A 13,830-nucleotide genomic window follows, 5' to 3' on the forward strand; every position below is an offset into this window, starting at 1 on the left:
TGAGCATGATGTTACTACGTAGATTTAATGTCAAATTTTACTCTTCTCACTTACACAACAACTTTCAGCATTCCTCAAAATGAATAAAAACAGTGAACTGCAAACTCAGAATATGAAGCAAACCTGCTCTAATTAAATGTTAAATAACACAAATATCCTATTTAATCCCATTTGGCAATGCATTTGCCAAAAATATATAAAAAAATTATATTAAAAACAAACAAGCAAGCCCAGGCCAGATGAGAAAAAATAATAAAAAAGTAACGTAACATTTTACTTTCTATAAAAAGTAGCTACATTTTTTAGGGGGGTAATGCAATTGTCACGAATCTGGTTCATGGCCTTCCATCCGACTGCCACTAGAGGGCGCCTCTCCATCATATTGACTCTCACACCACACATCGCACTGGACTGCATTTCCCATCATCCATTGCACTGATGACACACACACAGCTGAATGCATTGATCACACAGCCATTTCACGATCACACGGTCACACCTGAGAATTAGCACACAATCACACACCCTACTTAAACCATGGACTTCCTTTCACAGATTGCTGAGTATTGTGCAGCGTTTATCACTCTCCAAGTGTTAGCTGCTTTACGGAGCCATTCCTAGTTTCCGCTTCTTATTTTAGTTTAAGTCTAGTCTTTTTGTGTTGCCTTGTTGTCTGGTTGCCTTGTATCTTGGATTAACCCTTTGCCTTCCATTTGGACTGTGTTTGCCCCTGCCTGGACCTGGATTACCTCTCTTGTCAAGCCCTCTGGATATTGTTCATGGATCGAAGACCACGCCCGTTTACTTGAGTATTCAAGACAGCCATCGGGAAAGACCACTGGAACCAGTTGAGCCCTTACAATCTGACTTTGCTGCAGTTGGAATTGAACTGCTGGTTCGTTTGGCCAGAGGAGAACTGGCCCCCCGACTGAGCCTGGTTTCTCCCAAGGTTTTTTTCTCCATTCTGTCACGATGGAGTTTTGGTTCCTTGCCGCTGTCGCCTCTGGCAAAGACACTATTTAAACTGAACTGAGCTGGATGATGACATCACTGAATTCAATAATGAAATGCCTTTAACTGAAAATCTTTTTTTTTAATCTTTTCATTTTACATTGACACTATTTTCTTTTTTTGATATTGTGCAGTTGCTTTGACACAATTTACATTGTTAAAAGCGCTATATAAATAAAGGTGACTTGACTTGACTACTCGTCTGTCTTGCCCTCAATATACCGGTTTGCCATTTGTTTGACCCTGTCTGTGTTTTTGTCTATTAATAAAGGCTTGCACATGGATCCGCATGCCTCCCGTCTCGTTCGCTATGTTACAGAAATATTGTAACACATTGCTTTTAAAGTAACTTTCCCAACACTATTAATATAGTGGTATTTCATGCTAGTAAAGGAAGGTGCCAAATACCTGAGGCAGCATCAAAACAGTGCTGCACCAGTTAGCTTTTCTATTTTCTCTGTGGTCGGAAGGATTTACTGTAGTATTTTATTTAACTTGAAATCTGCAGCGTTTGGCCGTGGTATCATTGGTGTGTGCCAGCCTGTAGGGAGTCTGTGCAACACATGGCGGTGCGTTCTCCTTTAACTGGCTCTGTTTTAAGAGCTCTGTGCTCACCAAATTTAATTTAACAAGATCTATTGTGGATGCTGTGGCTCAGCTTAGTAAGTTCTTCACACTTTGTTCAAAGATGACAAACTGGGAATGTGTACAAACGTCCTTTGTATGTTGTGTTCACTTGAATTTGGCCAAGCAATCTAAATGACCACCAGGACTACACAATGTCACAATTAACCACTCTCTCAGAATTGAACAGGCTGAATGTTTTTCACATGATATTTAGCACCAGTATACAGTATTGTTACATCAATATAAAATTCTACAATCCGACACTTTCTCTCCCATTGTCTGACTACATTGAAAAAAAAATATATATTTTTTTTTTGCACGCATATTTTTAAAGTAAAATTTAAATACGGAATTAAGTAAAATCTATGTAATATTAGCAAAGGAAATTAAGTAAATTTAACGTGGCCAGGCAGAGTTTGAGTAATTTCTACTTATTTTAAGTACCCTGCAATACTCAAGCAAGCAATACTTTACTCAAACTACATAACACTGATAAAGACAATGCCTATAAAGAATGTGGTTCAGTTGCACTCACATATGTAAGCAAGTAGACAACTCTTTATTCCTTTAAAGGTAATATGTTGACTCAATATAGTTATTAACTGAATGAACACGGAGACCTGAGTACTTGGCACATGATACATAATGACGGTGACAATCAGTAAATAGTATTTAAGTATGAATAGGTCATTTTGAGTAGAAAATTAACTCCAGATGTCACAAAACAGCAAATTATTTAACCTAACAACAAGAGCAACCATAAAACAATGTAAATTACTTTAATTACCATGTAAAAACATATACATTTATTTGTTTGACAGAAAATGTAGGCATGCGTGTTTGTTACAATTTGTTTATTTTTTTGTTGATTGAATGTGTGGGATTTTCAGTTATTTGGGATTGTTATGTGGAATTTGATGAATATGTCTTTTAAGTACTTTTCAAACTTGTCAGTTTAGGCAAAACCTTAATATGAGTGTTTAGATGAGAGTTTCATCTTTAATTTAATAATACCAACTTTTTGGAAGACTTTTCCGATATTTCTACTTTGAAAACAAACTTTAATTTGGGTGGGCTTGTTAAGGTCATTTCCTCTCATTTTGATGCACTCGGAGAGCGATGAAATCCCAGCTTTCAGTCGACCCACTCATTTGGATGATGCACAAATGCAAAACTCTCTGGAGAATTAAATTTAGCCATCCTTTTGAGGCTGTGTGTTCATCAAGCGTTTCTGACACAATCTAATGGTTTTCAATGAATAACACTTGATTAAAAGAGAGCAACAACGAAACTAGAAACTGCAAACTCTCTCCATGATGGAGGAGCATCATGAGCATATCTACGTTTTCTTAAAGGCACACACACATTAAAGAAACTCGACCAAAAGAATGTAAGAAAGTTTTTAGTTCATATTTAGCTATAGTCTCGCGTAGCCAGACATTCAGACTGACGGCTGAAGGTCTGGGAACTTTGTCTGCTTAGAATGGCCAAAGCCCGCCCAAGAGGCCATGTGACTGACAGGTAAAGCAACCAATTACGTTTAGTTTTGTGGCGCGTCATGTTTAGCGGCGTGAAAATGTCGCCACACTAACAGACCGGTGTGTAAAACTCTTGGACATATTTTAAAGATCCTATGCCACAAAATGTAAATATTTCACATAGAAAATCCAGAGTTTAGTTGATACTGATAAGCGCTCATTGTCACAGTTGTAAACATGACAGCTTTCTTCTTCGATGAGGGAGTTTGGCGTTACGGCATCTTTGTTTACAGGCGGAATGTTAAAGAACGCAACACACATGTCTCCCGGAAATCCTGTAAAATTTAACCAATCCGATGACGACTTCGAAACTCCTGAAGTGTTTCCATATGCCATATAAGTGAAGTACGCCATATGCCATATCCAAGTGTGCCATATGCATCAGACGTTCGGGTTCAGCCAGCGGCCCGTCTGAGGCTGAGACTAATTTAGTTTAGTTGAGTGACTTACAGAGTAACATATACAGTATGTGTGTTGTTTTGGCAGGAAGAGCTATATCTACGGACTGAAAAAACCTGCATGAATAAATTTGATTTATTTTTTACTTACCTTTGCTCTTAATTAAGTTATAATGCATTTACAATTTAAACATTGAATAAAAATATATTTATGTAAAATGCTGTCCGTCAATGTTCGGTTATTTTATTAAACACATTTTCAGTAGTAATACTTCACAGTTTAATCGTGATGCTAAAAAATACTTAATATTAGCATAGTATTTTATTAAGCATTACTTAAAATTTTAGATCATGTCTTGTCTTAAATGCCCAGTGACTGGAGCAAGAAAAATGCTCAATTTTAATGCTGTCTTTATGATAAATCTTACCTCTTTTATTTGTTCTGTTGTTGAAAGTAGAGTAAGTGTGTAGTGTGTCAAAGAATGGGGGGTATCTGTTTACTGTCAACAACTTGATGCGACATAATCAGTGCAGACGGTGTCTTTTGATTACAATGGGCTCTATTTGATTTTGACATGATGTGACAGTAAATGGAGCGTTATGATAGTTAGAATCCATGCCAGCATATAATTTTGACTCAACTCCATTCTGTTGCCTATAATAGTGTTGCCACTTTTTAAATAGTTCTCAGTCATCTAAAAATAAAGCAGCAATCTGTCCTATGCAGGGTTGTGGGATGCTGCTAATGGATTACCAGTCCATCACAGGGATAACAAACACACTCGCACCTACCCAAGGAGCTCCTGTCTCAGCTGGGATTCGAACCCCACTGAAGCAAGTAAGTTAAGTCATCAATTTGAAGATATCAAACATTTAAGCACAGATCATTGGCCAAATTAGAGCAAGGAGTTGTGAAACATTGGAAATAGGAAGCGGCTCATCTCAGGAAAGCCAAGCACCCCAGTGTTCCATTTTCCATTTGTAGCAACCTCTTCAGAGAATGAAGAGACACCATCAAATATGCCAGTTGTTTCCAATATTAGACCCCCATTAACCTAGAATTTCATCGTTTTGGCTCTGCTAGTGAGACAATCAATGTTCATTGAGCAATGCGAACATCGCTGGCAACTGTCAGATACAGAGCTTGTTGCAACACTCAATGTTGTTCTCTCTGGACATGCCCAAAGCTGGTGAATAGCTAAGAGGATCAAGATCCATAGGACATTCTTGGTAGCATTCCTTCCAACCGAATACCTCACAAAAGTAGAAGAACAACTCAAGGCCACAATTCAGGGTCCCCATCAATATATTAGAGACTGTGCCCAATGTCTATAAATCATTGAGTAGGCTCTATAAAATGCAAGGTTGATCCACCAGAAGAGGAAGCAAACCTTCATTTGCAGGAAGATAAGGACCATGCATGACATGCAAAGCAAAACTATTAGGCTGAAGAGAACGAGCTCAAAGCCCATGAAAAAAAAGACTGTCTCCCACCACATGGATTTTTTTGTGGCCTCATAAGGAACATGCTTAACATCTAGCTGTCATGCAGGCCAAAAGTATGTTTGAATTATAAATGGCATGGGTTAATAAAGGACATTCGGGAGCCAAATTATTCAACCTCCAAAAGTAGCATTTTGCTGTTGTCTAGGCAGTTTCGAAAGGGCATCGCTATCTTGAGGGTGTACCTTTAGTGATGTTTACTGACTATGCAAGAAAGATAACCCCCTGACTCATTAGATGGACTCTGAGGTTACAGCACTTCAGGTCAAAATTCAATACAGAAACTAAAGAATGAAAGTAGTACATTTCTCTTTATCTAGATCCATACATGAACCAGAAAGTCTGTCTGCATGCACACAATGAAGATCCAATCCTGGAATTTTGCCTTACCAACAGTACTAACAGAGACAGAAGCTACCCAGAACCAGGATGACCAGCTGAAGGAGTTGATGGAAGCTGATAGGGAAAATGAGCAATGAGATGGGAGGTCCAGGACAGAATAAAGCCATGTACTGTTGGCAAAAAAGTATTAGCTGTCATCATGACATCACACATCTTGAAGGATGACATCTTAAATGGGTGGGGGTTCCAAAATACATTCTTTGAATTTTACACACTAGGTCAAGCATTCATTTTTTCCCATACTCAAGATACACAAAAGACCATTTTAATGACTAAAACCTGAAATAAGACATTTGTCTTGAGAAGCAGAATAGGGAATCCGGACCTTTAATGATTGAAAAAAAAAATAATAATAATGCACAAGGTGGTTAAATGACCATAAAGCTGGGAGTGAATTATATTCCAATAATTCAGTAATCTGGTGTCAATTACTCTTTACATATAAAGTTTCAGAGTTTAATTTGTTATCTGAAGTGTGATCCTGTGAACACGAGTCAGGTAGATTACACTTTTCCTCTGACACATCACTACATTTACATTTAATCATGTAGCTGATGCTTTCTAATAAGAGTACATTACAAATGAGGAATGCAACAAAGTGATTCATCTTAAGGAGACAGTAACTTGACATCAGCTATAATGAAAAGTTCCAAGATTATTCAGACTAGAACAGAGATGAAAGTAAGACAAAGTAAATTTTGTAATGCATAGTTACCTCCAGGATTTCATCTGAGTTTACGCACCGAAACAAGAAGTGAAACCAAGTAAAGAAGTATACCCTTGCCCTGTATAGAAAACATTTGAAAACAAAATCTGTCACACTTTATGTTAAGGATCAATTCTCGCTATTAACAAACAATTAACTATGCCGTTTGCCTCAATAAACTCTTAATAGTTAGTAAGGTAGTATGTTAATTTGTAGTAAAGTATAGCTGCTTATTAATAGTTAGTAAGGTATTGGGTAGGAGTAGGGATGTAAAATATAGGCAAGCAGAATATGTGTTTTATAAGTACTAATAAACAGCTAATATGTTAATAATAGGCATGCTAATAAGCAACTTGTTACCAGTGAGAATTGGCCCCTAAACTAAAGTGTTAACAACACAAAATCAAAATTTTCATTCAATAGTTGCTTTACAGAGAGAGCAGGTCTGATCATTTTTCACAGTCTATGCTAAAACTGCTAGAGTGTATGAACAAGTACAGTACTGGTTTGATAGGGTACGTGAGAGAGGTAGAGTTACATCTTAACTTGTCATAAAATCCCTGGCAGGCAACTTCGAGGACTGGTATACCTTCACTAACCACTGCTGCCCAGGCTTCCCCATGATATCCAGTTAGTAACCCAAAACTTTCAGTCAACCAAATACTTTGTGTTGACCATATTTTTTCTCATTATTGACGTTTATCTTGGTCAGAATTTCATTGCCTACATGTCTTTATGTGAAATCTGTGATTTAAGCCTCTGTAAATTCACAAAATTTTACTCATCCTGTTGTGTCCAAAAATATTGGCACCCTTGTACTTTTTTTCACAATAACCCACATTTTTACCTAAAATTAATTAGAAATTTGAAAAGAATATTTGCTCTCCAACTTTTTATTTCACTGTCAGTATTACAGGACCTTTGTTTTTGATTCAGAACAAAAAACTTCATTGAGAAAATTATTGACACCTTAGACTTAATATCTGCTAGAACAGCAATATAATCAAGCAATTCCAAAAACCATAAACGAGCTTTCTGCACCTCTGTACGGAAGATTTAGCCCACTCTTCTTGTGCAAATCAAGTTCTCTCATATTAGATTGGTGCCTTCCCATAACTGCAGTTTTTGGGCCTCTCCACAAGCTTTCAATGTCATTTAGATATAGACTCATTATTGGCCACTGCAGAACAGTCTAGAATTTTTGTCTGCCTGGGTGCTTTTTGAAGTGAATTTAGGATCAACTAAAAAATACTGGAAGATTTATGACTTTTGATGGAGACCCAGCTTTCTGACACTCTTTCTGACAATAGCTTACAGACAGCATAAGAAACTTTGATTTCAAAATTTATTTTAACAAAAAAAAGACAAGCAAACAGTCAGTAATAAAATAAGAACAAATAAATGACAAGCAATCGGACGTAATAAATACAGCAGCAAGATAAAAAAGAAACTTAACAGTGCTTTAAGTTTTTCAGGTAGGTCTAACAGTAATATTCAGGTGCAAAAATACTACAGAAATGTATTTAACTGTAAAATAACACTGGACAGTTTTCACTGTATAAATAAACATTAATGAACCAGACAGCAGCAGGTTTATTTAGGCAGCTGTCTCTTTAATACTTTGTGCACAGATCTAATAGTGTTACTCGTGCGTTTTGTTTCTCAACATTCACCTTATATATAACAGACTGTGTTTGCAGTAATACTCGTCAAGACGGTCATTTTTATATGTATTTGGCCGTTTACGAGCAAACAGATGCAAAAAATAACTGTAGTACACTCGGTACAGTTTTGGGTGTGAGCACGCAGAAGTCAGTCTCCCAGAGAACGCGCCAGTACTGTATTTCCTGTATTGATTTTTCTGTCTTCTTGTGCTTGAATGTTAAAATTGGACTTGAAAACACATGTAAATGAAACATTCCATCATCTGTCCCGATCGTCTTTCAAGCTGAAAGGCTTGTGGGAATTTCCCACGACATGAGCGCAGAACCTGCGGGAATGTGTAGATATTCCTGCAAAACTCCCACACAGAAATTGAAGCCCTGCACACAATGAAGGCACCCAGTGGCAAAGCAACCAAAAACCATCCCTGAACCACCTCCATGTGGGACTGTAGGGAATATGTTCTTTTGTTAGAAGGCTTAATTTTGTTTTCTGTAAATATAGAGATGGTATGGTTTACCCATCTGCCCTCAGGACATTCTTCCATAAGTATTTTTGGCAAATTGCAATCGGGCTTTCTTATGTCGGTGGGGTCCTCATGTATTTCTCTTACCACATAACTCCCTTTCTTTGAGTTTTTGACAGATGATGCAAGTTGCTGGGTGAGTGCGCTGGTGCAAGAAACTGTCATACCTTGTGTCTGAAGGTCATCTTCAATCTGGTGTTTCTCCACCATTCAAATAGTTCCTCACTGCGATCTTCTATCAAGTCTTCTTATGTGGCTATGTGCAGTGCTGTTGGCTACAATACCATGAGCCCTAAACATCTTGCTAACATGAAGTATGGTGGAAAGAGGAATATCGAGATCTCTGGAGCTGCACTTGTAGCCGTGTCCGTGGTTGGCTATAATCTTGTGCAGGACCTCAGAGAGTGCTCTGGTTTTCTTTCTTTTGTTCATGCTCATTGCGGTACACAGTAACACAAACAGGAGAATGAGTCATTTTCTCTATTCGGATTGGCTGAATGCATGATTATTATACTGCAGGCACTTTCATCTCACCACAAGAAAGTTCAGTTGCAAAGTAAAAAAAATAAAAATAAAATAATAATCTAATTATTTTTAACTATCTCTAGAAGATGTCAATAATATTGACCAGGCCATTTTAGAATTCCTCTGTGTGGAATTTGCTAATTTTGTTTTGTTCAACTGCACACTTATATATATATATATGGATAGCAAATGTTTTAATTTCAACAGTTTTTTGGAAGAAATTGTGCAAGGATGCCAACATGTTTGGTTGTGTACTGAACAGAATAAAAAGAAGAATGGTTTATCATTTCTTCTTCTGGATATCTCACATTATTTTCTCACCAAATGTTACTACCTCTGTTTCACACACACAGAAACCGGTCTATTAAAATAAAGAATAGAATAGAATAGAATAGAATAGAATAGAGATGTCTGTTCTCAGAATATGCATTAGTATTATGAAGTAATAAAACAAACACATAATGTGATTGAATTGGTCGGCTGTTGACAGACTGACAGAAATCCTGTTAGCTGTGATGATGGATCGCATGCACACTGCATTGTTTAAAAACCCATTAAAACATCAATGCAAGTACAGTAGCTACTATTTGAAGCATATAACATGATGTGTGCCTGGCAACATGGTGTAGGAGGTGTGCGGCTGCCTTCAGGGTATATCACTGCCTCCTACTGCTCTACTTGACTTTCAGCTTTTACAATATCAGCTTCCAGGGAACAAAAACCTTCCTTTTTCAGCTATGACAATCATACAACAATCACCATTTGTACGGAAATTAAAAAAAAAAAAAAAGACAAATGCATACATAGTACACCAGGATCTTCAGACCATCACAATTCAGTTCATATATATACATTTCTTTTCATACGCACCCTCCAGTTGAGTTATTTCAACTTATTTCCAATAACAATAAGAAATGAAACAGCATTTATACCCACATTGCAAAAACAACACATTTTTAACATTAACTATGATTAAACTGACCAAAAATGAGAAACTTCCACCTCATCTCTGACAATTCCTACTTATATAATCTAACATGTCAGATGTTAATAAAGGCACAACGGCTGTATTTGAGCACTTAGGGATTTTAATACTGAATTTGCTCTCAACCTCAACACAGCATTCACTAGTCACCATTAGCGAATGCCATATCTAAAAGCGCCCTCGTATTTGTCACAAATGAAAACGAGTGATTGTTAAAAGGTAAAAATGATGTTTGACTTGGTCCTCAAAAGTAACATTTTTGTTCTTTACAGACTTATTAATGACTAATTAATGAGGCAATTCACGTCTCACATGAGATATGACATGAGCCTACAAACAAATAAAAGTCACCAGTTTTGTAAATGGGGGCTTAATTTTGACTACAGATAGACTGACAATAAATCAACTATAAATTGAGTCCACTGCTGATGTTCTGTAGTACCTACTGTAATGATTACTTCAAATTCCCAACCTTGATGGCGTTATTATAGCATTTGAACTGTTTGTTGGACTGATCTGAGCACCTACCCCGAGTAGACAGCTTCTTTGTGTTGATGATCTTTGCAGCATACTCTTGCCCTGAGAGAACTTTCAGACATCTCCGCACCACAGAAAAGGCTCCCCTAAAAATCAGAAGAACATGGAAGCAAGGTCTGGATGTTGAACATTTAGTGCACTGTGAATGTAAACTTCAAAAGATGCAGATTTACCTGCTAGGCAGGCAGTAATATATTGGATTATGCAATATTTCAATGTCTGAATTGAATTGCCACCCACAAATGCAATTATGTAAGCGGTTTGACTGCCCACAGAAAAAGACGTGTCTGTGTTCAGTATGAGGGTGTGTGTGGGAGTAGAGCAGTGGGCACAAGGCCAGATGGAGTTGAAGACCCATCTCTGTAGAGGTGTTACATGCTCTCAAATCAAGAAAACAAGTATACAGTGCACTCGCTCAGGAAAAAAATGCTGTAGTACAGAGTGGGTGGATGGAAAGAGGGAAGCAAGCAGATTTTTTTTTGTACTTCTGCCTCAACAATTCATAGCATTGTTACTGGCACTATATGCATCAACGTACAGGTATCTGAATTTAAGTGTAATTATTCATAATTATAAGCTGGCTCATCTCATTGTATTGTACTGTAAAGTGTCTTGAGATATATATATATATATACTGTATATTCACACACACACACACACACACACACACACACACATATATATATATATATATATATATATATATACATACATGCATAATGTATCTTTTTACAGATTGACAAATTTGACAAAATCCATTTGGGTTGTTGACTGCAGACTAAACTATGACTATATTTAAATTACAACTGTATGTTTGTGCTAATACTCCACATTGTGTTTTTCTCACTCTCTCTCTCTGAAAGCATGAGATTGTTTTAATGCATTGTTAATGGCATAATGTTGGAATCACTCTTCAGATCTCGCCGCTGAACTTTTAAGTCATTTCCTCTGTGGATCTCCTCCACCCAGTGTCTGCTTGTTATGTAATGCAAGTTACGTTATGTGCCTGCTCAAGTTAGTACATACTGATCATTTCTACACATTCTGATTCCAGTGATTTCATATTTTGCTACATTCAAACCAAACCCTACCAGATTTGCCTCACAACCAGTTTCAGATGAAACTCATAGTGGATTTGCAGTTCTATCTATTGGGGATTTTTTACAGCTACGTTGTCCTTATTATTTAATGGACAAGCTGTCTGACACTTCTAATACTCTTAACATGAGCTGATATGTTACAAAAGCATTGCATTGGAATGAAAATAACATCTCGGGCCATTGTGCAGCTCAAACATACCTTCACATCAGTTTAAAGAAATGCAGCGATTAGAACTTACTTTCCCAGTTCCTCAAACAGCTGGAATTCCTCTGTGAAGCGCGTGCAGGTGATGGTTGCCATCCTGGAAGTGTGTGCGTTTCCTGCGCCTGATGAGAGTGTTGTGAGGTGAAGCGTTTGAAGCGTCAGGCAGGAGGGACAGGAGCGCGATCAAACGCCTCGTCTGGAGATCGTTTTCTATATCGGAAAAGTGGAAGTGGAATGAGGAAAAAAGGATAGATCTTTCTGTGGCTGCCTGCGACTGGCTGCTGTCCTCCATACACAGACCTCGTTACCATGGCAGCCGCATCCTCCTCCTCTCCTCACATGCTCACACACATGAAGCCATGCAGACAGTAAAACACACCCACACACCTTCAGTGTGCATCACACTGTTACTTCACAGCAGTCTGCATATACTGTATGAAGAGATGGCCAAAATAGCTATTTTAAATGCTGCCTACAGTACTTCTTTATATTCGCATTCAGTCGAAGTCCTTTCATTCAAACGCAAGCATTGCAGCGTAGGTTTTTACATATTGGGATGGCCTGTTATTGCCTATTACAATTAGTAGAAATTCCCTTGCATGTGGATTTAATGATGTCTTCTTTATCTATAGAGGAAATAATAGAAAAGAATCAGTGCACAATTTACCCAAAGTGGATCAGGCTTTACAGACTCATTAGGGACAGGTTGCATCTATGAAGACCAGTGGCATCTACGAGAGTCCGGACTGATCTGAGAATAGGGCTGGGTGATAAGACGATATATTGAGATCTGCTATAATTTATGTCGATATAGATGATAAGCTCTGGACATTTTTACTCTATGGATTCATCTAACAGCAGAAATAAATGCAACAACAGCCAGTCAGTGCATGTATCTAATAACTCTGCATGTTCTGCATGTCTCTGTGTAAATGAATGGTATAGTTTTGTTTAAACCACAAACTCAAACACACGTGACCCTCACGGTGATTTCAGCATCTGCGTCTCAATATATGAGACATGAACATGTAAACTTCATCTCTAGAGCTGCTCTGAGAGTCACTTTACCAGCTTTACACAAAAACTACCATCAAATACACTGAAACTCACAGATCTTCACACAAACCGATAAAATAAGAGTTTAGTTTAACTTGAAATTATGAAATATAGTACTATTGTGTACTAAAATGTACTTTTCAAAGTAATAATATTAATAAAAATATTTTTAATAAATATCATGCAAGGATCACGTGGCGCTTTCATGAGCCGATATGATGATCACGATATGGTGATCACTATAAAGCGATTTGAGGAGATTTTGAAAACTGAATTAGCAGCAATGCGCACCAAATTCGCCTCTCACATGACTACAATCCAGAATATATGCTCTAAAGTTGACTTTTTAATCGGGGAATAGAGAGAGCAGAAAAAGGTGATCAACGAACAAACTGTGCGTCTGGATGCCCTCGAGCAGCAGGTGACTGATCTACAAGACCTCCGTAGATCTCCGCCTGCTGGGACTACCTGAAGGGGCCGAGAAGGATGTCCCGATCGGCTTTCTGAAACGGCCACTGCTGATCTGGATCCCATCACTTTTGGGGTAAAGATATCGAGATTGAACGCGCGCATTGAGTTTACTCCAGAGCTTAGAATAGAAGAAATAGGCTATTCATTGGTCCTATATTGGTTATGAAGAACATTCGTTAGCCTAGCATATTTGTTATTAAGTTGATTTAAAAATCTTCATAACAAAATTTAAGTTGAAAGTTAAGAAAATCTTTTATTGGACTGCAGATCGAAATCAAAAATTCTTGATATTCTTTCAAATGAGAGAAATCACTGACATAATTTAGGCTAGGCTACTTTCATCGACTGCAAAAAAAAGAAAAAAAGAAATCATTTAATTTGCAGTGTTAACTTATGAATTACAAGAAAGACAAGAAATAAATCACAACTAGAACAATCAAATTTTTTTCTTGTCAAGAATTTTTTTTTACAAAATTACTTGTTGAATGCTGAATGATGTTTGACAGAGAACACATCTCCACTGCATAACCACATACAATCGCAGGTGTCAGTCGCAAATATTAAACAAATCTTTGTGA

At 37.4% G+C, this 13,830-nt stretch overlaps 1 protein-coding gene across 1 annotated transcript in view; it reads right to left on the minus strand.

Annotated features, from left to right (window-relative positions):
• The window catches only part of LOC306855737 (calcium/calmodulin-dependent protein kinase type II subunit alpha-like), a gene marked incomplete at its 5' end in the record, with an annotated part of 42,857 nt that extends 31,036 nt beyond the window's left edge, over positions 1-11,821 (minus strand). The window contains 2 exons of the mRNA XM_079394569.1: positions 10,412-10,506; positions 11,760-11,821. Of these exons, the coding sequence (XP_079250695.1) occupies positions 10,412-10,506; positions 11,760-11,821 (157 nt within the window). The remainder of the gene's footprint in view (positions 1-10,411; positions 10,507-11,759) is intronic.
• Between the last annotated feature and the right edge of the window lie 2,009 nt (positions 11,822-13,830).

Source organism: Barbus barbus (assembly GCF_936440315.1).
Source record: "Barbus barbus genome assembly, chromosome: 36".
NCBI classification, from domain to species: Eukaryota; Metazoa; Chordata; class Actinopteri; order Cypriniformes; family Cyprinidae; genus Barbus; species Barbus barbus.